At 45.5% G+C, this 27,570-nt stretch overlaps 1 protein-coding gene across 4 annotated transcripts in view; it reads left to right on the forward strand.

Moving 5' to 3' along the window:
* Window positions 1–27,570, forward strand: part of LOC141048056 (uncharacterized) — a 1,479,555-nt gene that overhangs the window by 788,389 nt on the left and 663,596 nt on the right. For all 4 annotated transcript variants that reach the window (XM_073543414.1, XM_073543413.1, XM_073543415.1 and 1 more), the window contains one exon: window positions 21,566–21,597. In XM_073543414.1, the coding sequence (XP_073399515.1) occupies window positions 21,566–21,597 (32 nt within the window). The remainder of the gene's footprint in view (window positions 1–21,565; window positions 21,598–27,570) is intronic.

Raw genomic sequence — 27,570 nt, forward strand, 5'->3', positions numbered from 1 at the left:
TGAGGCAGGCAAGGTAGTTAGTGATAACGGCCGTAATTTTGTGGCAGCCATAGCCCTTTCAAAACTCAGCCACATACCTTGCTTGGCTCACACCTTGAACCTGGTGGTACAGTGCTTCCTCAAAAATTATCCGGAGTTAACAGCCCTGCTCCAGAAGGTGCGAAGACTGTGCGCGCACATCCGCCGGTCGCCTGTACACTCCGTTCGTATGCAGAAGCTGCAGCGATTGCTCCACCTTCCCAACCACTGCCTCATTATCGACATTGCAACAAGGTGGAACTCCACCCTGCACATGGTGGAGCGGCTGTGCGAGCAGAGGCAGGCCATAATGCATTTGTGGGAGGATACACGGCCAGGCACTTTGAGAGCAGACATGGAGTTGACAGGTGTGCAGTGGTCGAAGCTGAAAGACCTCTGTAAAGTCCTTCAGTGTTTTGAGGAATGCACACGGCTGGTAAGCGCAGACGACGCCATCCTAAGCATGAGCATCCCATTTATGCGTCTGCTCATGCAAACTTTGACGCACCTTAAGGAGCAGGCGTCTGCAGCCAATGTTGATGAGGAGGAAGAGGAGGAGGAAATCCTTGATGACATTCAGCCATTGTCTGCTCAGGGACCTCTCCTGGACGAGGTGGAGGAAGAAGAGGAGGAGGAGGATGATGATGGGGATGATTACTTAGGGGAGGAGGATGCATCTCGTGGGGCAAGTGAAAATGTTGGCGTGGCAAGGTCTGGTACAGGGTTTGTGCGTGACTGGAGGGATGTGGATTTGCCAGAAAGTGCTCCTCCAACCAGCACTCGCAGTGCATCATTGACACCGGGAACATTGGCCCACATGTCCGATTATGCCTTGCGGATCCTAAAAAGGGACCCCCGCATTGCCAAAATGATGAACGATGACGACTACTGGTTGGCCAGCATCCTGGATCCACGCTATAAAGGCAAATTACAAAACATCACGCCACAGGAGAACCTTGACCTAATATTGGCTAATAAACAAGCAAATCTGGTAAATCGGTTGCTTGAGGCATTCCCAGCACACAGCAGCGGTGCTGGTTCTCACACGAGCCGTACGGGCCGGGGGCAGCTTGGCAGAGGTGTTCGTGGTGCACACAGCAGAAGTGGCGTTGGAGACAGGGGTTTCAAGACAATGTTGTGGACTGATTTTTCAAATACCGCTCACACAACTGGTAATACTGCATCGATGGAAAGTGACAGGAGACAGCAGTTGTCAACTATGGTTACAAACTACTTTTCCTCACAAATCGATGTTCTCCCACACAGGTCATTCCCCTTTGACTATTGGGCCGCTAAACTGGACACCTGGCCTGAATTGGCACAATATGCCTTACAGGAGCTCGCTTGCCCAGCTGCAAGTGTGCTATCGGAAAGAGTCTTCAGTGCAGCTGGATCAATCCTGACAGAAAAAAGGACCCGTCTGTCAACCCAAAATGTGGATGATCTAACCTTCATTAAAATGAACCATGCATGGGTTTCCAAGGATTTTGTCCCACCTTCCCCTGATGACACATAGGGTGACAGAAAAATGGCTTGCTTTGGTCCACCTCTTCCGGGGACTTCACCTATTTCGCCTTTTGCATCAGCTGAATGTCCAACATCAACATATGCCACTTTCTAAAACTCCCTAACTGTGCTGCCTCCCCCCCATGGCCGGGGTCACCACCTAGCGCACGACACCGTGCGAGTGCCGTTGCCCTGGACAGGTGGGTAGGCCGACTCTTGGGCGCGGGCACTGGCACAGGGTCCCTCATAGTGCAATCAAGTGTCTCTGATGGTGGTGGTGCACACCCGCCGTCAGACACACCGCTGTACTATGAGGGGCCCAGTGCCAGTACCGACGCCCACGAGTGGGCCCCCCTTGCTTGGGCAGGGCCCCAGCATTTGCAATCTTTACCTCTCCCTGCTCCTCCGCTGTGTAATCTGGGCCGTCAAATCCATACTGTGCCTGACACCGTCTGAGCCTGCCTCCTGATGTATAGACATATATTTTGAATGTGTACGCTATCCATACATGTTATCTGGGGATACGGTACCCTTTCTAACCTTTGTGCAATCACGTGCAATCCATACTGGGCCTAACACCGTCTGAGCCTGCCTCCTGATGTATAGACATATATTTTGAATGTGTACGCTATCCATACATGTTATCCGGGGATACGGTACCCTTTCTAACCTTTGTGCAATCACGTGCAATCCATACTGGGCCTAACACCGTCTGAGCCTGCCTCCTGATGTATAGACATATATTTTGAATGTGTACGCTATCCATACATGTTATCCGGGGATACGGTACCCTTTCTAACCTTTGTGCAATCACGTGCAATCCATACTGGGCCTAACACCGTCTGAGCCTGCCTCCTGATGTATAGACATATATTTTGAATGTGTACGCTATCCATACATGTTATCTGGGGATACGGTACCCTTTCTAACCTTTGTGCAATCACGTGCAATCCATACTGGGCCTAACACCGTCTGAGCCTGCCTCCTGATGTATAGACATATATTTTGAATGTGTACGCTATCCATACATGTTATCTGGGGATACGGTACCCTTTCTCACCTTTGTGCAATCACGTGTAATCCATACTGGGCGTGAGAACGGCTGGCGAGCTGTTAAGCAAGCTACAGCACCTGTGGTTTGCACATGTAAGTTTTTAATTTTTTCAGGAATGACGGTTAGGCCTAATTCCGGAACTGCGGTTGACCTGCACTTACTGGGAAATCATCGTTCGCGGGTAATAATTGTAATCAGTGATCCCCATCACTAACGTTGTTCAGCGGGTTATCTGCACCTGTAAGCGACAAACGCTGGCCTTTTCAGTGTAGCGCACATGCAGCCACGGACATGTAAGGGCATGACACACCAGTTATTGGCCAATCTCATGTGCCAGAGCCTCACGTGTCCCTCTCGTAAGCCGGACTCGGACCGCGGGGCATGACGGAGTCTCATTCGTTAATGGAATTAAGCTTGCAATGTGTGCATCTGTTCTGTAGCTGGCATGGTTGAGGTTTCCCAGGTGGAGTCGAATTTAACCGTAGGCTCCACTCCTGGTGGTGCCCTTCTGGACATTCCTTTAAGGTTCAGCTTTGCAACCATACTGCCCACGTAAAACAAACACTTTGCCTTCATGAACGCTGTTTGGAGGGTCATGACTCGTGGGAATAACGCCGCCCAATCAGTTAACCTGCTAGAGAGATCCTTCGTTGCTCCCAAGCATGACATCACACTCCCTAGGAGGAAAGTAATGCCACTGTGGCGACCGTACTCCTGGGGGCGACACAAGTGCACTGATGCCCAGCCACTGCTCGATGAATCTGCTGGTACATTGACCCAGACCACTACATTCCCCTCGCACGCTACACGGCCTGAATCTGACCCTGATGAAACTCAGGTTACCCTTCCCATATACAGTTCCATCTTACACGGTGACAAAGAGGAAGCTGCAGATGAAAGTGCAGGTTCGGCCCACCCGCCATCAGACACACCACCGTACTATCAGGGGCCCTGTGCCAGTGCCGTCGCCAACGAGTGGGCCCCCCCTGCTTGCTCAGGATCACAGCACTTGCAAGGTTGAAATACTGTGCAGTGAGATCGAAGATGGGGACGACGAGGAGTCCAGACTAGTCCAGGGATTCCCTAGCGAGGAGACTTATTTGATTGTTTTCAATGTTGGGACAGCAATTTTTGGGGAGCACTATACTCTGGAGAATGATAGATGGGGCCCACCATACACTGGAACATTCCAAAGGTGGACATCAGACACTGGAGCAGCATTTACAGGGCCCATTATACACTAGAGCATTAGAAATGGGGCCCATTATGTTTGGAGCATTATTTGGGCTCATAAGACAGTGGAGCTTCATCCATGGGGACCAACATATACTGTAGCATTATGTGGAGCTCATCATATACTGTTTCAAACATTATATGGGACCAATGATTCTGTATGGAGAAATAGATGGGCCTCGTCATGAGATGTAAAAAGTGAAGTATTTTTCATTGTACTATACCGCTATTTCTCTGCCGTATCGGAGCATGATGAGTTTTGGTATGTGTTAAAGGGGCGCTCTTTCGCCCAGGGCACATGAAAACCTGGAGCCAGCCCCCCCCCCACAACTTTAGCCAAATAACCCCCATTTTTCAGTGCGTAACTTGTATTATGAAGTTAATTAAGGTTGACAAGCTTAAGTAAGAAGAATTGATGCTTTTGGCATTCAAATGGGCACTGTAGGTGTGTTTCCTGTCCTCCTCTCACTGCCGACTTTTATTCCCCATTGACTTACATTGCGTTTCGTGTTTCGGGACGACCCCGACTTTTCCCTATAATCGGACGATCTTGCTCGACCCGACTTTTGGAAAAGTCGGGTTTCACGAAACGAAACTCGACCCTAAAAAAACAAAAGTCGCTCAACTCTACTGGCCGACGAGCAAGGCTGAGGAACAGACAGGCGGGCGAGGGAAGGCCAGGCACATGCCAAGGGCACGTGAAGAAACAAGGCAAGACAAAGCAAGAAACAAGGCAAAGCAAGGCTAGGCAAAGTATGGAATAAGGAGCGGAACGTAGGCAGAAGCACTGAGCCAGTTCAGAGAGTATAGGGCTAGCAGCGGAGCGTAGGCTGAAGCCCAGAGCCGGGTCAAGGGAGAACCTTGTGACTAGCCAGGAAATGTGCTAGAGAGCACCATAGGGCAGAGTTTAGCAGCGGAGCGTAGGCCAAAGCGCAGAGCCGGGTCAAGGGAGAACCTTGAGACTAGACATGGAATGTGCTAGCGAGCACCAGAGGACAGAGTAAGGAAAACCAGGCAGAGACATAGAACGTGGAATACTACAAGGCTCTGAATAGCAAAGGACCATAGGAAGGTTTGCTGGATCAGATTCTGCTGGACCATAGTGACGATCACAGCAGGTAGAGCTGAGACAGGCGCGCACACAGCAACGACATGCAGCACAACAGTCACCAGGTGCATGTGCACACTGCTCCAGGGATCTTGCAGCATAAGCGGGCATGATAGTTCAGTGCGCATGCACACTCCTCCAGGGGTCATGCGGCATAACAGACATGGTGGGTATGACAGCTCGGTGCGCGTGCACACTGCTCCAGGGGTCATGCTGCATAACAGACATTGTGGGTATGATAGTTCATTGTGCGTGCACACTGCTCCAGGAGTCATGCGGTATACCAGACATAGCGGGCATGACAATCTGCTTAATTGAGAATGACATAACGAAGGGATTGCCCACACCTGTCCATGAAATAGCCTTGGAGTCAATTGTCCAATTACTTTTGGTCCCTTTAAAAATAGGGTGGCACATGTTAGGGAGCGGAAACTCCAAAACCCTTCATCCAATTTTAATGTGGATACCCTCAAATGAAAGCTGAAAGTCTGAACTTCAACTGCATCTGAATTGTTTTGTTTAAAATTCATTGTGGCAATGTCTAGAACCAAAATTAGAAAAATGTTGTCTCTGTCCAAATATATATGGACCTAACTGTTTTATGTCAAATTTCCCTTTATAAAGGGATGTGTGGGTAAGAATTTTGAACTAGCAGCATATATATAGAGCATGTTTCATTACTCATTATTGTTCTGAGTAAAGCTGAAACCTGAAGAAATGTGTGGAGCATATTAACCCCTTAGCGACAGAGCCAGTTTGCAGCTTAATGACCAGGCCAATTTTTACAATTCTGACCACTGTCCCTTTATGAGGTAATAACTCTGGAACGCTTTAATGGATCCTGCTGATTCTGAGATTGTTTTTTCGTGACATATTGTACTTCATGTTAGTGGTAAAATTTCTTCGATAAGTCTTGTGTTTATTTATGAAAAAAACAGAAATATGGCAAAAAAATTTTAAAATTTTGCAATTTTAAAACTTTAAATTTTTATGCCCTTAAATCAGAGAGATGTGTCACATAAATTTCTTAATAAATAACATTTCCCACATGTCTACTTTACATCAGCACAATTTTGGATGCAAAATTTTTTTTTGTTAGGAAGTTATAGGGGTTAAAAGTTGACCAGCGATTTCTCATTTTTACAACAAAATTTACAAAGCCATTTTTTTTAGGGACCACATCATATTTAAAGTCATTTTGAGGGGTGTACATGACAGAAAATACCCAAAAGTGGCACCATTCTAAAAACTAGACCCCTCAAGGTGCTCAAAACCACATTCAAGAAGTTTATTAACCCTTTAAGTGCTTCACAGGAACGAAAGCAATGTGGATGGAAAAAATTAACATTTAACTTTTTTTTGGAAAAAAATTACTTCAGAACCAATTTTTTTTATTTTCACAAGTGTTAAAAGAGAAAATCAACCACAAAATTTGTTGTACAATTTCTCCTGAATACGCCGATACCCCATATGTGGGGTTAAACCCCTTTTTCAGCACACGGCAGAGCTCGCAAGGGATGGAGCACCGTTTGACTTTTTCAACGCAGAATTGGCTGGAATTAAGATCGGATGCCATGTTGCGTTCGGAGAGCCCTTAATGTGCCTAAACAGTGGAAAACTCCAACAAGTGACCCCATTTTGGAAACTAGACCCATTAAGGAACTTATCTAGATGTGTGGTGAGCACTTTCAACCTTCAAGTGCTTCACAGAAGTTTATAACGTAGAGCCGTGAAAATAAGAAATCCATTTTTTTTTCCACAAAAATGATCTTTTCACCCCCAAATTTTTATTTTTACAAGGGTAACAGGAGAAATCATACCCCCACAGTTATTATGCGATTTGTCCTGAGTACGCTGATACCCCATATGTGGGGAGGAACCACTGTTTGGGTGCATGGGAGAGCTTGGAAGGGAAGGAGTGCCATTTTGGAATGCAGACTTTGATGGAATGGTCTGCGGGCATCATGTTGCGTTTGCAGAGCCCCTGATGGGCCTAAACAGTGGAAACCCCCAACAAGTGACTCCATTTTGGAAACTAGACCCATGAAGGAACTTATCTAGATGTGTGGTGAGCACTTTGAACCTTCAAGTGCTTCACAGAAGTTTATAACGTAGAGCCGTGAAAATAAGAAATCCATTTTTTTTTCCACAAAAATGATCTTTTCACCCCCAAATTTTTATTTTTACAAGGGTAACAGGAGAAATCATACCCCCACAGTTATTATGCGATTTGTCCTGAGTACGCTGATACCCAATATGTGGGGAGGAACCACTGTTTGGGCGCATGGGAGAGCTCGGAAGGGAAGGAGTGCCATTTTGGAATGCAGACTTTGATGGAATGGTCTGCGGGCATCATGTTGCGTTTGCAGAGCCCCTGATGGGCCTAAACAGTGGAAACTCCCAACAAGTGACTCCATTTTGGAAACTAGACCCATGAAGGAACTTATCTAGATGTGTGGTGAGCACTTTGAACCTTCAAGTGCTAACACAGAAGTTTATAAACGCAGAGCCGTGAAAATAAGAAATCCATTTTTTTTCCACAAAAATGATCTTTTCGCGCCCAAGTTTTTATTTTTACAAGGGTAACAGGAGAAATCATACCCCCACAGTTATTATGCAATTTGTCCTGAGTACACTGATACCCCATATGTGGGGGGGAACCACTGTTTGGGCGCATGGGAGAGCTCGGAAGGGAAGGAGTGCCATTTTGGAATGCAGACTTTGATGGAATGGTCTGCGGGCATCATGTTGCGTTTCCAGAGCCCCTGATGGGCCTAAACAGTGGAAACCCCCCACAAGTGACCCCATTTTGGAAATTAGACCCCCTAAGGAACTTATCTAGATGTGTGGTGAGCACTTTGAACCTTCAAGTGCTTCACAGAAGTTTATAACGTAGAGCCGTGAAAATAAGAAATCCATTTTTTTTCCACAAAAATGATCTTTTCGCGCCCAAGTTTTTATTTTTACAAGGGTAACAGGAGAAATCATACCCCCACAGTTATTATGCAATTTGTCCTGAGTACACTGATACCCCATATGTGGGGGGGAACCACTGTTTGGGCACATGGGAGAGCTCGGAAGGGAAGGAGTGCCATTTTGGAATGCAGACTTTGATGGAATGGTCTGCGGGCATCATGTTGCGTTTGCAGAGCCCCTGATGGGCCTAAACAGTGGAAACCCCCCACAAGTGACCCCATTTTGGAAATTAGACCCCCTAAGGAACTTATATAGATGTGTGGTGAGCATTTGAACCCCCAAGCGCATCACAGAAGTTTATAAACGCAGAGCCGTGAAAATAAAAAGTCTTTTTTATTTCCACAAAAGTGATTTTTTAGACCCCAATTTTTAGACCCCCAAAGTTGGTAAATAGTGGAAACCCCTCAATTCTTGCTCCAACCCTAACCCTAACACACCCCTAACCCTAATCCCAACCCTAATCCCTAATCCTAACCCTAATCCTAGTTCGCCCTAACCCTAGCCCAACCCTAGCCCAACCCTAACCCTTAACCCTAGCCCAACCCTAACCCTTAACCCTAGCCCAACCCTAACCCTAGCCCAACCCTAACCCTTAACCCTAGCCCAACCCTAACCCTAGCCTAGCCCTAACCCTAGCCTAACCCTAGCCTAACCCTAACCCTAGCCTAACCCTAACCCTAGCCTAACCCTAACCCTAGCCTAACCCTAACCCTGCCTACCCCTGGCAGCCGAGACCCCGGAGAAAATCCGACACTGGGGGGCGCTATTCACTTAAATCACAGCGCCGTGAATTAACGGCGCTGTGGTTTAAGTACCCTTAATTACCGCCGTTAAAAGGCGTATCGGCGGTCGTTAAGGGGTTAATGCACTAATGTTCTACAATGTCCAAGTGCGGACCAAAACATAAACATCAGGCTCCCAGATACTGTACATGCTTAAAGAGACTGTGAGAATGGCAACACAATAAAAAAAAATTATAATAATAGAATATATAGAGATTGAGAGTACAAGTTTCACTATTGCACAATGTGCAAAGTTTTCAAAAAATTACCCAAGGGGTCTGTATCATACACATTGAAAGAGACCATGATGGGGAACTCACAATACATTTTGCAGTTATTAGAATAGATAAAGATAGGGAATACAAGTTTCACCATTGCACAATGTGCAAAGGTTTCCAATAATGTAAAAATGTTAGGGCTTGTAGGATAGGATATGGGTTGAAATAGATGGATTTAAAGTCATCCTTCAACCTTAATAACTATGTTACTAAAAACATTACCCACAAAATACTTGTTGCAGAAGCAGGAGTAGGACGCGATTTCCTAAAAAATGGGTTTGGATGGTAAGACATGGACATTAAGACAACTTCCAAAAAGGAACATTTAGGCTGCATTTACAGTACATTAGGTTTCCGTTATTCATAGGGATTGCAAAGTTGGAGGAAATCCAGCCCTTGTTCAATTTTAGAAGAGTCAGCTTGTCTGCATTTACGTTTGACAGGTGTGTGCACATATCCGTTCTGATTGTACCAGCCGAACTAAAAACCCGCTCAGACAACACATTATTATTATTTATTATTATTATTTATTTATAAAGCACCATTGGTTCCATGGTGCTGTACATAAGGGGTTACATACAAATTACAGATATCACTTACAGTAAACAAACTAACAATCACAGACTGATATAGAGGGGAGAGAGGACCCTGCCCTTTCGGGCTTACATGCTACAGGATGGTGGGGAAGGAGACAGTAGGTTGGGGGGTTGCAGCAGCTCCAGTCATGGTGAGACTGTAGCTCCAGTAGTGGTGAGGAGGCAGCGGGGATCATTGCAGGCTGTAGGCTTTCCTGAAGTGGTGGGTTTTCAGGTTCCGTCTGAAGGATCCGAGTGTGGTTGATAGCCGGGCGTGTTGGGGCAGGGAATTCCAGAGGATGGGGGCTATTTGGGAGAAGTCTGGGAGACGATTGGGTGAGGAGCGAATAAGTGTGGAGGAGAGAAGGAGGTCTTGGGAGGACCGGAGATTGCTTGAGGCAGATTAGTTCAGAGATGTATGGAGGAGACAGGTTATAGATGGCCTTGTAGATCAGTATTAGTAATTTGAATTGGATACGCTGAGGGAATGGGAGTCAGTGAAGAGATTAGCAGAGGGGAGAAGCGGAGGAGTAGCGAGGAGAGAGATGAATTAGTCGGGTGGCAGAGTTGAGGATGGACTGGAGAGGTGCAAGGGTGTTAGCAGGGAGGCCACAGAAAAGGATGTTGCAATAGTCGAGGCGGGAGATGGTGGCATGCATAAGTAGTTTAGTAGACTGAGGGTTGAGGAAGGGACAGATTCTGGAAATATTTTTGAGCTGGAGGCGACAGGAGGTGGAGAGAGCTTGGATGTGCGGTTTGAAGGACAGGGCAGAGTCAAGGGTTACTCCAAGGCAGCGGACCTCTGGTACGGAGGAAAGCGTGATGTCGTCAATTGTTATAGAAAGGTCGGGTAAGGAAGATCTGTGAGATGGGGGAAAGATGATTTGTTCAGATTTGTCCACATTGAGTATGAGGAAGCGAGAGGAGAAGAAGGACGATATGGCAGATAGACACTCCGGGATTCTAGAGAACAGAGAGGAGATGTCTGGGCCAGAGAAGTAGATCTGAGTATCATCGGCATAAATGTGGTACTGGAATCTGTGGGACTTTATGAGTTGCCCCTGGCCAACTGTGTAGATTGAGAAGAGTAGGGGTCCTAGAACAGAGCCTTGGGGGACTCCAACAGAGGGAGGGTGGGATGAGAAGGTAGTGTGGGAGTGGGAGATGATGAATGTGCGGTTGGAAAGGTATTAGGAAATCCAGGATAGGCAAGGTCTTTGATGCCAAAGGAGGACAGGATCTGTAGTAGGAGGCAGTGGTCAACTGTGTCGAAAGCAGAGGACAGGTCTAGAAGGAGGAGTATAGAGTATTGTCCGTTAGCTTTGGCTGTAAGTAGGTCGTTGGTAATTTTGGTCAGGTCTGCCTCAGTGGAATGATGGGGGCGGAAGCCAGATTGTAGATTGCCAAAGTGCAAGTTAGATGAGAGGTGGGAGGAAAGTTCAGCGTGGACGTGCTGCTCCAGGAGTTTAGAAGCGAATGGGAGCAGCGATATTGGGCGATAGCTGGACGTGACTGTTGGATCGAGGGTTGGCTTTTTAAGGATAGGCGTGATTGTGGCATGTTTGAAAGCAGAAGGGAAGGTACCAGAGGTTAGTGATAGGTTGAAGAGGTGGGATAGGGATGGGATAAGAGTGGTGGTGATGTTGGGGAGGAGGTGGGATGGGATAGGGTCAAGTGCACAAGTGGTGAGGCGCCTTTTGGAGAGAAGATGAGCAAGCTCCCCTTCAGTGATGTTACACATTTGCGACAGTGCATGGCAGCACCTCCAAGGGGTACAAGGAGAGGTCGGGCCAAGTGTGCAGCTTAGACAATCAATAGCTAAAGGGCACTGAAGAATCAGAAAAGAGCCGTTCCCTCTGCCAGCAGCTTTGTCTGAGAGTAATCTTTTCAGCAAGTCTTCCACAATGGCCCTCTGGCATGCATGCACTGAAAATGGCACGTCTGCCTCCGACATAAGAGAATGAAATTTCTCCTTGTACCGTGGGTCAAGAAAGGTACACAGCCAGTATTTCATGATGAACAAAATGTATTTCACGTAAGGGTCTTGGGAAAGGCATCTGGACATGAACTGTGCCATGTGTGGCAGACTACAAAGAGTCAAACATTCAGTGTCCTCACCAGGATGAACACTAGCCATCCTCTCCTCCTCACAATGCATCTCCTCCTCCTACTCTTCACTCCATCCTTGCTAGACATGCATGAAGCTGGGATTTGGAGTCCCCTCTGTAGCGCAGTTCAAAAACTCCTGTTCTTCCTCATCCTCCTCCTCATCCTGTTCCTTGTCATCACCCAATGTGGCCTGTGAGGCTGGGCTGTGTGGTAACAGTCAATTTAAAATCTTGCTCCATAGCCACCTGCTCCGCATTCAAAGCTTCCTCTTTGAGATTCTGCAGCAAATGTTTTAATGAACAGAGCAGTGAGATGGTTACGCTGATAATAACGTCATCAGTGCTCACCATCTTGGTGCAGTACTCAAAGTTTTGAAGGACCTCACATATGTCAGCGATCCACAACCACTCTGCAATTGTTATGTTTGGAGGCTAAGTGAAACTCTGACAGGCATTGAGAAGCTGGAATTTTGACAGTGCCCTCTGCTGCTCGCTAAGCCTTGCCAACATATGAAAGGTCGAATTCCTGCATCTTGGTAGGTTACAAGTCAGTCGATGACTGCATAGGCCAGAGCATGGCTGATATTGTACAACATGTGCTAATGTAAAGTGGGGACAGCACACTGACAAAAATAGCGTGGCTGGGAATCGAGTACCGTGGGGCTGCTACTGCCAAGAGGTCGCGAAAAGACCCAGTTCCCACAAGCCAAAACGGCAACATTTCCAGGGCTAGCAGTCTGTGGGTGTTTAGCATCTGGGCCTGTGGGTGGATATTTCTGCTTCCTGTGAAACGTCTGGGGCAGAGTCAACTGAACACTGCACTAGGACAATGAACTGGACGTGGTTGCTGACTGTTGTCTATGTGAAACCGCATGTTGTGGGCAGGAGGCATCAGCGCCTACTTCCTGGACAGAAGATTGGGAAGGCCGTAACAAAGGTTAAGTGGCAGTGGTTTCACCTTAAGACACAGATTTTGTACCAAGGCGTTTCGCTCACCTACTGGGTGCTTGACTGCCACGTGCTTTTGCATGCTTGTGGTGCTCAGGTTGGCTGTGTTCTTGCCCCTGCTCAGCTTGGTATGGCAGATGATGCAAATTACAGTTGTTTTGTCTGAAGGACTTTCAGAACAAACTGCCGTACAGGAGAACAACACACCTTTAGCTGTTGTGAGCTCATCTGTACATTCACCTTTTGTGTCCGAGGATCTCCCTCTGCTGGTGAAGGAAGGTAGTGAGGTTGATTTGGATGAAAGAAATCAAACACCTGATCAGGTGGATTGTGACTGGGTAACAGGAACTTCAGATTGGATATAAGGCAGCCGACGCCCTTCTGAGTGGCTGGTGATTTCTCTGCTGGATTCTTGGAGACCAGTCTGATTCCTGCTTCCCAAAGATAAGTTTTTGCTCTGCTATTGAACTTATTAGTTTTGGTTTTGTTTACCTTGTTTTTGAGTTCAGCCATCCCCGGCCGGGGATGTGCTGGATTCTTATTCCTTGATCAGTGTTCTCTTTTGCTCTGCTTTCAGAATATTTTGAGTGCTGATAAAGGGTTTGAAGTCTATTGACTTCAGGGTCCTTTTTGCTTAACAGTTGTGTTGGTAATATTTTTAGCAGGGTTTTCTCGATTGCAGACAGCAACTTTTCTGTCCTGTCCTTTTTAGTTAGCTTGGGCCCCATCGTTTGCTCAACCTATCTTTCTATCTGTGTTAGTGTTTTCATCTCGTTTCACCGTCATTATATGTTGGGGGCTGCCAATTGCTATGGGGTCTGCTCTGGGGCAGTCAGTTTTTCCCTTTTCTCATTTTAGGCTTATTTAGATCTCCGGCTGTGACGAGGTGTCTAGGATCACCGTAGGAACACTCCACGGCTACTGCTAGTTGTGTGATAGGATTAGGGGTCTGCAATCCGCTAGTTTCCATCCTCTCTGATTTTCTGGGCTGAGCTTGTGTTTTGTTTTTTCCTCCTTGGTGACTCAATCATAACAGAATCACCAGCCATACCGCAGATTCTAGGGTACTCAAAAGCAGGAGGGAATTGTTAGAAGGAAAAAAAAAAAAAAAGAAAGTGTCAGAATTTTTTTTTGTGTATATTTTTTCCTCTTTTTCTCTGAGGCCGTAGGAGGAATATTTTTTTTTTCTGATGGAGTTTAAGCAATTGTCTGATCGTGTGGAGCAGCTTGCTGCTGAAGTGCGAGGAATTTCTGCCTATCTTGCTCATTCACATGCTGCTGAACCAAAAATCCCCACTCCTGATGTGTTTTTTGGGATCGTTCTAAATTTTTGAATTTTAAGAATAATTGTAAATTATTTCTTGCCTTGAAGCTTAACTCATCGGGAAGCTTTGCGCAGCAGGTTAAAATTGTCATCTCCTTGCTGCGCGGCAATCCCCAGGATTGGGCGTTTTCTTTAGTACCAGATGATCCTATTCTAACTAATGTGGACGCATTTTTTCAGGCCTTGGGGTTGTTGTATGATGAACCTAATGCGATTGATCAAGCTGAAAAGACCCAGTTGGCATTGAGCCAGGGTCAAGATTCTGCGGAACTGTACTGTCAAAAATTCCAAAAGTGGGCGGTCCTCACCACTTGGAATGATGGCGCCTTGGCAGCTCTCTTTCGGAAGGGTTTGTCAGAAACCGTAAAAGATACTATGGTGGGATTTCCTGTTCCCTCTGGTCTTGACGATTCTATGTCATTAGCCATTCAGGTTGATCGGCGTTTACGGGAACGTAAAATTACACAGGAAATGTTGCCACCTGTTGAACAAATGTCTGACACCGCATCTGGAGGCACGTTTGCCCGTCTCCTATATACTGACAAGCTCATTACCTTAGAGAGATCATTCACCTCAATGGCTAAAGCACTATCGTCCTTTCTGATAGATGCCTATAAGCTCTACACAATCTATATACCACACGTAACTGAAGAAGGTCACATTGACCGAAACGTCTTTTTTCGTGTACTACAATAAACCGCCTTACAAATACCTTTAAGTTGAGTGCTAGGTTCATATTTGATGTTGAACCTATGCAATGTTATAGAGTTTTGTCTAGGCCGCAACGTCAGGAGTTTAGAAGGCGTAATAAGCTGTGTTTTTTCTGTGGAGATGCCTCTCATATTATTTCTGTCTGCCCTAAACGAGAGAAACATTTTGTACACACATTTGCTGTGGGCAGTATACAACCTAAGTTCCTTTTGGCAATTACTCTGATCTGCTCCTTGTCCACATTTTCCACTAAGCCTTTTGTGAATTCAGGAGCGGCCTTGAACCTAATGGATTTGAATTTTGCTAAACCTTGTGGTTTCCCTATGACACCCCTGCGGACGCCTATTCCTTTGAGGGGTATTGATGCTACTCCTTTGGCGAAGAATAAACCTCAGTTTTGGACCCAGGTGGTAACGCGGGTCGCCCCAGACCATCAAGAAAATTGCAGATTTTTGGTGTTGCATAATTTGCTTGATACCATCGCGCTGGGGTTCCCCTGGTTGCAAATCCATAATCCAGTTTTGGATTGGAAATCTGTGTCTGTGGTGAGTTGGGGTTGTCGGTGTGCTCTTAGTGACACTCCTGTTTTCTCCACCTCTCCCCAGTCGCATGAGGTTCCTGACTATTTGGCTGATTTTTATGATGTGTTTAGTGAGAGTAAGTCTGCATCTTTGCCTCCTCATAGGAGTTATGACTGTGCAATTGAGCTGAGTCCGGGGTGTAAATTTCCCAAGGGTGCGTATAATCTTATTCGCATTAAGCATGGGGATGAATGGAAGACAGCGTTTAATACTCCGGAAGGACATTTTGAGTACCTGGTGATGCCTTTTGGCCTCACTAACGCCCCTTCTGTCTTCCAGTGCTTCATGAATGATATTTTCCGGGATTTTGTGGATAAGTTTCTGATCATCTATTTGGATGATATTTTGATCTTTTCCAGGAATTGGGACTCTCATGTGGAACATGTTCGGACTGTGTTCCGGATTTTGAGGGAAAACTCCCTGTATGTTAAGGGATCGAAATGTCTTTTTGGTGGCCCTTCCCTCTTATCTAACCAAGTGAGGGAAGGGCTCTGTGGAACAGTTGGCAGAGTTCTCCCTCTGGTCTAACCACTACTTCTTCTTTTCTGTTTTCGTGCTATGGATCCATCCCTTTCGCTTGCTAGGAATGCCATCATGCTAGGTTGGATCAGTGACACTGCTCTCTTCTGCTCACTAAGCCTTACCAACATATTTCAGCTTGTGGGCAGGTCAAAAATCAGTCAGTGACAACCCAAATTAAAGCGATGCTGCAGTGAAGCCACACAGGCGAAAGCCTGAGGTGACTTTCGTAAATGGGCGCTGACAGGGCATACCTTGGCAAGTAGATCTGGCAAATCAGGCTATGTTTTTTTTAATACTACCAAGCACATGGGCCATACATGGAACTTGTACAAGCTTGCTGAGCTTTAAAGCTGCTACCAAGTGACGCCCATTATTCAGGTTGGAGGTTCAGCAGGGAGACCCACTGATCGGTCTGGTCTTTTATCCATTTCAACAGCTCTGCTGTGTTGTGAGCTTTATCACCTAATAAACAGATGAGCTTCAGCAGAGCGTGCTGCTGCTTTGCCAAGGCAGTCCTGCAGACTTTCTAGTTGGGGAGTGATGGGGAGACTACTTCAGCTGATGATGAGAGGGAGGATGAGTAGAGACAGGAACTAGAATACGAGGAGACTGAAACCCTGATAGAAGTTGGGCCTGCTATTCTTGATGTGGGTAAAATGTGTGATGTCCCACCCTCTGACTCTGTCCCAGACTCCACCAGGTTCACCCAGTGTGCTGTCAGGGAAATGTAGCCACAAGAACTTGTCCACGTGTCTGTGGTTAGGTGGACCTTTATTGTGTAACGTGATTATGTAACGTGGGGACGGCACACCGGGAAAAATAGTGGCGGCGGTAAATTGAGTACCATGGGGCTGCCACCGCCAAGAGGTCGCGGAAAGATTCAATTCCCACAAGCCAAAACAGCAATAATTCCTGGGCTAGCAATCTGGAAATGGGGGTGTTTAGCTTCATAGACAGCAGATTGGGAAGGCTTTAACACAGAGGAAGCTTTATGGACAGGCCATAACGCAGGAGAAGGGGCAGTGGTATCACCCTCAGAGACAGATTTTGTAACCAGGCGTTTTACCCACCTACTGGAGTACTTGGCTGCCATGTGCTTCTGCATGCTGGTGAGGCTCAGGTTGGCAGTGTCTTTGCCCCTTCTCAGCTTGATATGGCAGATGCTGCAAATTACAGTTGTTTTTTCTGCTGGACATTCAGAAAAAAAACTGCCATACATGGGAACAAGGCTAAGGAGATTCACTGCACAATATGTTTTTGGTGATGCAAGTATCTTTATTTCATGCGAACAAGCAAAAGCAAAATGAATTGTAACTTTGAAGTATACGACAAAGTAAGGATGTTTCGGCCTCACTGGGGTTTTTATGACAATGTTGTTTTGGTACTTGAAATGGAAGGGATATATTTGAAGGGGAAAGAGTTGCAGTTACTGCTGTGTTGTCTTGGTTTCCTTGGCGCTCACATGCCTATGTTTGCTGGGTGGTTACAGGGGAACAATGCACCATTGGTCTGTTATCTAGCCGAGTGAGGGAGATTTGTGGATCAGTTGACAGAGTTCTCCCTCTGGTCAAGCCACAACCTTTTCTTGCCTTTTCTAAAGCTACAGATCCATCCCTCTCTACACTGCTGAGCTCGCAATGCATGCCACCGTGTCAAGCTGGATCAGTGGACTTATCGACCACATCGTCTACCAATTCATCATTCTGATCCTCTTTCTGAGTTGCGATTTTAGGCTGACCTTTTGGCAACTGTGCATCATGATTATCCTCCACCTCTTCAGACATGAATTAACCTTCCCCAATGTGGCTTTCTTCTGGCAGTGGGTGTTCAAATGTTTGTGCATCACTGCACTCCACTCCACTTCTTCATGACCCTCTTTAATAGTGCACTGTGAGAGTACAGAATAATTACAAGGGAACGTAAACAGTTCCTCGACGTGTCCAGCATTGGGGTCATATGTCTCCTGGGACTCTCGATGGGGAGAGGAAGGAGGACCAGGTTGAGGATTGTGAGGCCCAGTCTCTTGGTTACTGAGACTGGACTGAGTGGAAGACTTGGTGGTGCTGCTTGTAAACATACTGGAGCCTGTCAGCCATCCAACTTACAACATCCTCACACTTGTCTGAGTTCAACAGTGGTGTAGCGCGCAGACCAAATTTGACAGAGAATTTTGAATGAGATAAAGTCATCTTCTGATCTACCTAGAAATGTGTAGGTAATTTTTTTAAGCTATCAGCTTTATTACACACAGTAACAGCAGACTCAGGAAAATTACTGGTAAATAGTGACCTTTGCGTATCTCTGCAGGCTTTGCACCAGTCACACAACTGCTAGATTAATATACGCTATTCATTTAACCAATATAATTTTTGTTTTATATCGCCTTTATGACACATGAAGAGCGACCAAGGTTATTAGGGAACTAGGGGGTCTGCAATACCAAGACAGGTTATTACACTTGGGGTTATTTAGTTTGGAAAATCGAAGGCTTAGGGGTGATCTTGTTACAATGTATAAATATATGTGGGGACAATACAAAGACCTTTTTAATGATCTTTTTACTCTTAGACCTGTGACGGGGACAAGGGGGCATCCTCTACATCTGGAGGGAAGAAGGTTTAAGCATACTCATAGACGCAAATTCTTTACTTTAAGAGCAGTGAGACTATGGAACTCTCTGCCATATGATGTTGTAATGAGTGATTCCCTAATAAAATTTAAGAAGGGACTGGATGCCTTTCTTGAAAAGTATAATATTACAGGGTATATACAATAGTTTCCGTAATATTGCATTGATCCAGGGAGCTAGTCTGATTACCGTATGTGGAGTTGGGAAGGAATTTTTTTCCCCAATGTGAAGCTTACTGTTTGCCACATGGGGTTTTTTGCCTTCCTCTGGATCAACATGTTAGGGCAAGTTAGGATAGGATATGGGTTGAACTAGATGGACTTAAAGTCTTCCTTCAACCTTAATAACTATGTTACTATGTTACTGTGTTACATGTCACCAGCAGACTCAGGGAAATTACTGATAAATAGTGATGTTTGCGTATCTCTGCAGGTTTTGCACCAGTCGCATAACTGCTAGATAAATATTAGATATTTCAGCAATAGGCAAGGAATATTATTTCGCAATTAGCATTTAAAAAATATGTTTAGTATATGCTGTCACTGAGTAATATTATTTAGCTGTAAAAAAAAGTGGTACGCAGGAATATTACGTAGTTCCAAAAAAATTGTTTAGTATATGCTGGCACAGAGTAATATTATTTTGCTTTGAAAAGAGCTGCTTTGTATATTATGGTACAAAATATGAAATCCTGACTCTCTCCCTAATCTCACAGTCTGTTCCTACAGTATACAACACAATGCAAACTAGCAGAGATCCTCTGCATGTACTTGCAATGATAACACCCAGGTGCCTGCATATCCCCATCCCTTTTATTAAATCACAAATCTTCACTCTCAGTAACTCTTAAAAGAGTTTTTTGTAATCACAAACTCTCGCTACACACGCTGCTTTCACTATGCCTACGCTCACACTACGCTGTTCCCGGCTTTAATGTGCACAAGATGGCACTGGCAATATCCCCTATGACACTGTAAGTCCAGCCAATCACAGTAATGGCACACCAAAGATGGCACTGTGCAGGTACTTTGAAAGGCGCTCTTATTCGAACATTACAAATAGTTATTTCTATTTTCTGTCATTAGCTTTTGCAAGAACACTGAAAAGTTCTTATCTTGCAACATTCTGAAGAAGTCTTCTGCTCTGTCAAGGAAATCCTCATCTTCTACGATGAGTTTCAGTGTAGCTTGGGATGTTTGCCGAACCAAACCTTGAACGCATGAATAGGGTATTGAGAGTAGTACTCTCTCATCAGCCAATGCCTGTGACTGGAGGCAACCATTTTACCGCTGGTCACAGCTGCTAGCTCAAGCTGTTATCTGACATTTTGAGAACCGCAGCGCTCTGACTGGCAACAATGATCTTACCACCCATCAGAGTCCATGTCTGTCATGCTGTCATGGAGATGACAGTGTGGCAAACAACTGATATTCGGGCCCTCTATTTATCTGGTATCGGGTTCTGGTACCATTCTGGTACATGAACCAAACTTTTTTCATAGTTCAGCCAAACTCTCCGGACCAAACATCCACGGGTTGACCCATCAATAGTGTATGCTTTTTTGTTTGAGATGCACAATTGGACCAATGAACAAATTATTACAAACATTTTTCTTGCTCATAGGCTTGTATGTCTGAGAACAGAACAGTATGTCTGAGCACAATCAGATCCAGGTTCACACATAAATGGCAAGAAAGTTAGGGTCATGCCCAGTACACAACAAAGGTCCTAGACAGGGATAACAGTGAATCCCAAATCATCTTTTAACCCCTTAATGTCCAATGACGGACACAGTCCGTCATCAGACATTTCCCCTGCTTTGATGAGGGCTCCGGCGCTGAGCCCGCATCAAAGCCGGGACATGTCAGCTATTATGAACAGCTGACATGTGCCCGCAATAGGCGCAAGCGGAATCGCCATCCGCCCGCGCCTATTAACTAGTTAAATGCCGCTGTCAAAGCTGACAGCGGGCATTTAAATAGCATTTCCGGCCGCCGGGCCGGAAATTACGTCATCGCCGACCCCCGTCACGTGATCGGGGGTCGGCATCATGTTGCCTGGACAACCAGAGGTCTCTATGAGACCTCTATGGTTGTTCCAGGCATATGGCTTTCAGCGCCACCTGGTGGTTGGCGCTGAAAGCACAGCAGTAAATCTGCTACATATGGGCGATCTGCTCATCGCCCATATGTAGCAGAGCCGATCGGGTTGCGCAAGCTTCTAGCCTCCTATGGAGGCTATTGAAGCATGCCAAAAGTAAAAAAAAAAAAATGTTTAAAAATTAAAAAAAATTAAATAAAGCATAAAAGTTCAAATCACCCCCCTTTCGCCCCAATCAAAATAAAACAGTAAAAAAAATCCCACATACACATATTAGGTATCGCCGCATTCATAATCGCCCGATCTATCAATAAAAAAAAGCATTAACCCAATCGCTAAACGGCGTAGCGAGAAAAAAATTCAAAACGCCAGAATTACGTTTTTTTGGTCACCAAGACATTGCATTAAAATGCAATAATGGGTGATCAAAAGAACATATCTGCACAAAAGTGGTATCATTAAAAACGTCAGTCCGGCACGGAAAAAATAAGCCCCCACCCGACCCCAGATCATGAAAAATGGAGACGCTACGGGTCTCGGAAAATTGCGCAATTTTTTTTTTTTTTTTTTTTTTTTTTTAGCAAACTTTGGAATTTTTTTTCACCACTTAGATAAAAGAGGACATAGACATGTTTGGTGTCTATGAACTCGTAATGACCTGGAGAATCATAATGGCAGGTCAGATTTAGCATCTAGTGAACCTAACAAAAAAGCCAAGCAGAAAACAAGTGTGGGATTGCACTTTTTTTGCAATTTCATCGCACTTGGAATTTTTTTCCCGTTTTTGAGTACACGATATGGTAAAACCAATGATGTCATTTAAAAGTACAACTCGTCCCGCAAAAACTAAGCCCTCACATGGCCATATAAACGGAAAAATAAAAAAGTTATGGCTCTGGAAAGAAGGGGAGGGAAAAATGAAAATGTAAAACCAAAAATACCCCTGGTCGTTAAGGGGTTAAGTCATGCATGATCGCTCCTTAACATGTTTGATACATCAGCTTTCATGATGTCATATGCTGTCTTATATCAGGTGATTGTCAGTATTATAGAATATGTAATACACAAAAACAATATAGCTCATTCTAAATTGAATTTTTTTTGTTTGCCAGAGAGAAAAATATCTGCAGTAATGCCAATCCTGGTATGTATTGTTATTATCTCTTTGTATCATACATGGATGTTGCAGTTATACATGTGTGTGTGTGTATTTATATTTCATAGATAGATAGATACAAGAAAAACCGGCAATTCATTTGCCGTGTTCTGTAAAATCACTGCAGGAACTGACAGGATAGAAGAGATGGATTATATATAGTAAATACATAAAGAATAGAAAGATATATACAGGTGCAGCTCACAAAATTAGAATATCATCAAAAAGTTAATTTAGTTCAGTTTTTCAATACAAAAAGTGAAACTCATATTATATAGTCATTACAAACAGTGATTTATTTCAAGTGTTTATTTCTGTTAATGTTGATGATTATGGCTTGTAGCCAATAAAAGCCCAAAAGGCATTATCTCAGTAAATTAGAATAATAAACAAAAAAAAAACGGCAAAGACTTCCTAAGCATTTAAAAAGGTCCCTTAGTCTGTTTTCTGTCAGACAGGTCCTGTTAGTTCACAGTCAGTGAACTCACTTCACTTAAATGATGTTGATGCGAGCACAGTGGGATATTTTCCCACGTGGAAATAGCAGTTCACAAGCACGCACTGAGCACACAGTGCTCAGTGTCTGCTGGATGACAGGCTGTATGGAAGCATCATGCACCCATGTAGCCTGCCATCTAGATTTAGCAGAGCTGTACCCATTGTGAGACAAATGGATTAAAAAAGCCACACAAAAAACTAAAAGCCTCCAGAAAATTAAATTAAACAGCAGAGATAAAGGCAGCACCGCTTACCTGCCCAGATCTTGGAACAAATGCACTACAGGGTGCAGCCAGCCCATATAGCAAGATGTTAGCAACACAGGTTGAGTCTTTTGGGTTGAATGAGAACATAGTTGTTGTTCAATAATAAAAAGAATCCTCTCAAATACAACTTGCCTAATAATTCTGCACACAGTGTATGAGGGGTGTTCACACTAGGATGTATTGAGAGTGTGCTGGCCAGCCCGCCTAATCAAAAAGTAGGGGCGTGGACAAATAGGCTGTGAACTAGACACTATGCAGTACCCTTATGTGAACAGCGCCCTATGCGGGCTTTTATTGTGCAAGTGTATACTGGGCAGTCACCTCCTACAGGAATGGGTAGGTGGAGAGTTGCTGTTGATCTAGTATTTTGCACCTGTGTTGCTAACATCTTGCTATATGGGCTATCTGCACCCTGTAGTGCATTTGTTCCAGTTCCAAGATCTGGGCAAGTAAGCGGTGCTGTCTTTTTTTCCCTGCTGTTTAATTTAAAGGGATTAAAAGCATCTCTGCGGAAAGGTGAGGAATTTTGTTATTTTTTTACCTCTTTTGCAGACGACGAGGGCATCAAGGGAATAGGCGAGGTCGTAAGTATGATTTAATTAAGATTACTAAAGGAGTCTGTGTCTTTCTTTCAATTAAAGGACTTTTTTGGGGTGTGTTTGTTTTTATACAATGTGACTATGGGGTTAGTAATTGTCACAGTCCAATTCTTGGATCTGTGTCAGATTCGGGATTCCCTCATGTAAACCTTTTTTTTCCTTTCAAGCCTGGGAGCTTAATATGAGTTTTTGCCCCCGGTGGCCACAGGCGTTATTACAGGTCTGATAAGTTTCTTTGCTTTACTTTTGCCCCCGGTGGTCACTGGGGTTATTACATGTTTTTGTTTCCCTGCTGATGTGACCACTCCCTTTTCATATAAGGTCACATGGTGTATCAACAGATGTTGGTTATAGCATTTCCTTTTTGGATTCCAACCATGGTGAAGTGAGCAGTTGGCTCTGAGGTGTTGAGCCACTGCTGAAACCTGGTGAAGTAGCAGCTGGCTCAGAGGTGTCAAGCCACTGCTGAAACTGGTGCTGAACTCTGCCTGCCCAGTGTTTGCAGCAGATAAAGATGGTGAAGGTAGCAGCTGGCTCTGAGGTGTCGAGCCACTGCTGAAAGTTAACCGGTGATGAACTCTGCTGCCTGGTGACTGCAGCAGAGAAAGATGGTGAAAGTAGCAGCTGGCTCTGAGGTGTTGAGCCACTGCTGAAAGCTGATCTGGTGTTGCACTCTGCTGCCTGATGACTGCAGCAGAGAAAGATAAGTTTTGGTGTTTTCCCCTTTTTCCTTCGTGTGTATTAGTGCAGCGGTGGGACCAGTGTCCGCACTATCCAGTTCCCTAGCAAGGGATAGGTGCAGAGATAGTGAGGGATTCAGGTATCCTGCTCGGCGACAGGTGAAGAGCCTGTATAGGGAATGTTAGGAGTGTTCAGGGACACTGCCTCATGGGAGTGCAGAAGGTCTCCACGTCCCCGTTCCCTATTGCAGGGCCCACCGTTGTAACTGTTTCCCCGGTGTTCGCCTTTTGTCTTGTTGTTTTAGTTACCGACCTGCGGGTCGTGTCACACACACACACAGGACAGGTACACGTGACACTTTTGTCTTGTTGTTTTAGTCACCGACCTGTGGGTCGTGTCACACAGGACAGGTACACGTAACAGTAATGGGGTGTCACCCCACTTGCCACCGCTACAAGGCAAAAGGGAAGAGCGAGACTTAGTGCCAGAATTGGCGCATCCTAGAGAGCTGATGTTTTTAGCCTGGGGTGGGGCCAGTATCCATGGCCCCTTCCTAGGCCATTAATATCAGCCCGCAGCTGTCTGCATAGCCTTTGCTGGTTATTAATTATAGGGTGACCCCACATAATTTTTTGGGGGAGTCCACCATTTTATTGGCCAGTAAAGGTTAAGTATACAGTTGTGAGCTGATATTAATAGTCTGGGAAGCTCCATGGGTATTTCCCTCTTCCCAGGCTATAAACATCTGCCCCCAGCCGTTGACTTTCCTTCTGCCGGTTACTAAAATTTTGCCGAAGCCCATGCCATTTTTTTTGAAAAATAATCTTTTACTAATTAAATATTTGTATAGTAAGCTGCACACACACACTGCACTAATTTTATTTGTCACAGACATCTATATATCTACCTATTCTATTCGTATTTACTGTATCTAATCTATCTCTTCTATCCTGTCGACTCCTGCAGTGATTTTACAGTACACGGCACATGAATTGCCGGCTTTTCTTATATCTGTGTAATATACAGTACCCTGCGAAAGTATTCGGCCCCCTGGAACTTTTCAACCTTTTCCCACATGTCATGCTTCAAACATAAAGATACCAAATGTAACTGTTTGGTGAAGTATCAACAACAAGTGGAACACAATTGTGAAGTTGAAAAAAATTTATTGGTTATTTTAAATTTTTGTGGAAATGCAAAAACTGAAAAGTGGGGCATGCAATATTATTCGGCCCCTTTAACTTAATACCTTGTTGCGCCACCTTTTGCTGCAATCACAGCTGCAAGTTGCTTGGGGTATGTCTCTATCAGTTTTGCACGTCGAGAGACTGAAATTCTTGCCCATTCTTCCTTTGCAAACAACTCGAGCTCAGTATGGTTTGATGGAGATCGTTTGTCAACAGACAAACGCCGGAGCCTGTTGAACTCACAGAGCTCGTCTGAGTGAACGCTAATTAGAGGTCACAGAGATCTGTCCCAGAGGCATAGGACTAGAGCTCCTCTAGACCATCAGCGCTCGGTGCCGCGGCTGCGGTGCCAGCAAAAGGAGAGAATATATACAATCGTGCCAAGTGCGCACAGTACCGCTTTGGCGGACGCCACTAACCACCCGGGTGAGGAGGAAGGCGCTAGAGGTGCGCAAGCCATTGCACTGGCGGTTACTGCTTCCTGTCGCGGTACAACAGTGCCCTGAGCAGGGAGGCACATTCGGACCCTAGATAGTGCAGAGGACTAGGATGCACTGTGGCGTACATCTTAACCACTGACAGGCGCTGACTCTAACCACTAAGCCCTAACAGTCACAACCAAGGGTAGGGGTTTCATAATGAGTCATTCGCAGTCACAAACATCCGTCATCATACACACCATAAGCCACAAGAGCCTATACTTGGCCATGCAACTCTTTTATAGCGGCGTCCTTTCGGGACCTTCCCAGTGGACCAATCAGAGCATGAACGGGACCTGCGCATGTGACCTCCGACTTCCAATGAGAGGTCCCACGGGCATGCTCAGTAGGCAAAATATAGGACTTAGTCCCTGGAGCGGCTGCTTGCTGCTGACTCAAACATGGTGTTACAGCAGAGCCCGAAGGAGCAACCAGACGCCTAGCATTGGCCTGGGCAAGACGCCTGGACCGACGTCTCTCCTGAGCAGGAATCTGCGGCTGCAGAGGATTGGGAGACCGCAGAGGACATGGCTTGAGATTCCCCCTGTGCAGTGGGGGAAACTTGATGCCTAACATATATACACTCACTGGCCACTTTATTAGGTACACCTGTCCAACTGTGTGTTAAGACTTAATTTCTAATCAGCCAATCACATGGCGGCAACTCAGTGCATTTAGGCATGTAGACATGGTCAAGACAATCTCCTGCAGTTCAAACCGAGCATCAGTATGGGGAAGAAAGGTGATTTGAGTGCCTTTGAACGTGGCATGATTGTTGGTGCCAGAAGGGCTGGTCTGAGTATTTCAGAAACTGCTGATCTACTGGGATTTTCACGCACAACCATCTCTAGGGTTTACAGAGAATGGTCCGAAAAAGAAAAAAAATCCAGTGAGCGGCAGTTCTGTGGCCGGAAATGCCTTGTTGATGCCAGAGGTCAGAGGAGAATGGGCAGACTGGTTCGAGCTGATAGAAAGGCAACAGTGACTCAAATTGCCACCCGTTACAACCAAGGTAGGCAGAAGAGCATCTCTGAATGCACAGTGCGTCGAACTTTGAGGCAGATGGGCTACAGCAGCAGAAGACCACACTGGGTACCACTCCTCTCAGCTAAGAACAGGAAACTGAGGCTACAATTTGCACAAGCTCATCGAAATTGGACAGTAGAAGATTGGAAAAACGTTGCCTGGTCTGATGAGTCTCGATTTCTGCTGCGACATTCGGATGGTAGGGTCAGAATTTGGCGTAAACAACATGAAAGCATGGATCCATCCTGCCTTGTATCAACGGTTCAGGCTGGTGGTGGTGGTGTCATGGTGTGGGGAATTTTTTCTTGGCACTCTTTGGGCCCCTTGGTACCAATTGAGCATCGTTGCAACGCCACAGCCACATCCCTGATGCGAATCTCCCGTTCCACCACATCCCAAAGATGCTCTATTGGATTGAGATCTGGTGACTGAGGAGGCCATTTGAGTACAGTGAACTCATTGTCATGTTCAAGAAACCAATCTGAGATGATTCGAGCTTTATGACATGGCGCATTATCCTGCTGAAAGTAGCCATCAGATGTTGGGTACATTGTGGTCATAAAGGGATGGACATGGTCAGCAACAATACTCAGGTAGGCTGTGGCGTTGCAACGATGCTCAATTGGTACCAAGGGGCCCAAAGAGTGCCAAGAAAAAATTCCCCACACCATGACACCACCACCACCAGCCTGAACCGTTGATACAAGGCAGGATGGATCCATGCTTTCATGTTGTTTACGCCAAATTCTGACCCTACCATCCGAATGTCGCAGCAGAAATCGAGACTCATCAGACCAGGCAACGTTTTTCCAATCTTCTACTGTCCAATTTCGATGAGCTTGTGCAAATTGTAGCCTCAGTTTCCTGTTCTTAGCGGAGAGGAGTGGTACCCAGTGTGGTCTTCTGCTGCTGTAGCCCATCTGCCTCAAAGTTCGACGCACTGTGCGTTCAGAGATGCTCTTCTGCCTACCTTGGTTGTAACGGGTGGCAATTTGAGTCACTGTTGCCTTTCTATCAGCTCGAACCAGTCTGCCCATTCTCCTCTGACCTCTGGCATCAACAAGGCATTTCCGGCCACAGAACTGCCGCTCACTGGATTTTTTTTCTTTTTTGGACCATTCTCTGTAAACCCTAGAGATGGTTGTGCGTGAAAATCCCAGTAGATCAGCAGTTTCTGAAATACTCAGACCAGCCCTTCTGGCACCAACAATCATGCCACGTTCAA

Source organism: Dendrobates tinctorius, unplaced genomic scaffold, assembly GCF_039654945.1.
Source record: "Dendrobates tinctorius isolate UK_male_01 unplaced genomic scaffold, ASM3965494v1 ptg000132l, whole genome shotgun sequence".
NCBI classification, from domain to species: domain Eukaryota; kingdom Metazoa; phylum Chordata; class Amphibia; order Anura; family Dendrobatidae; genus Dendrobates; species Dendrobates tinctorius.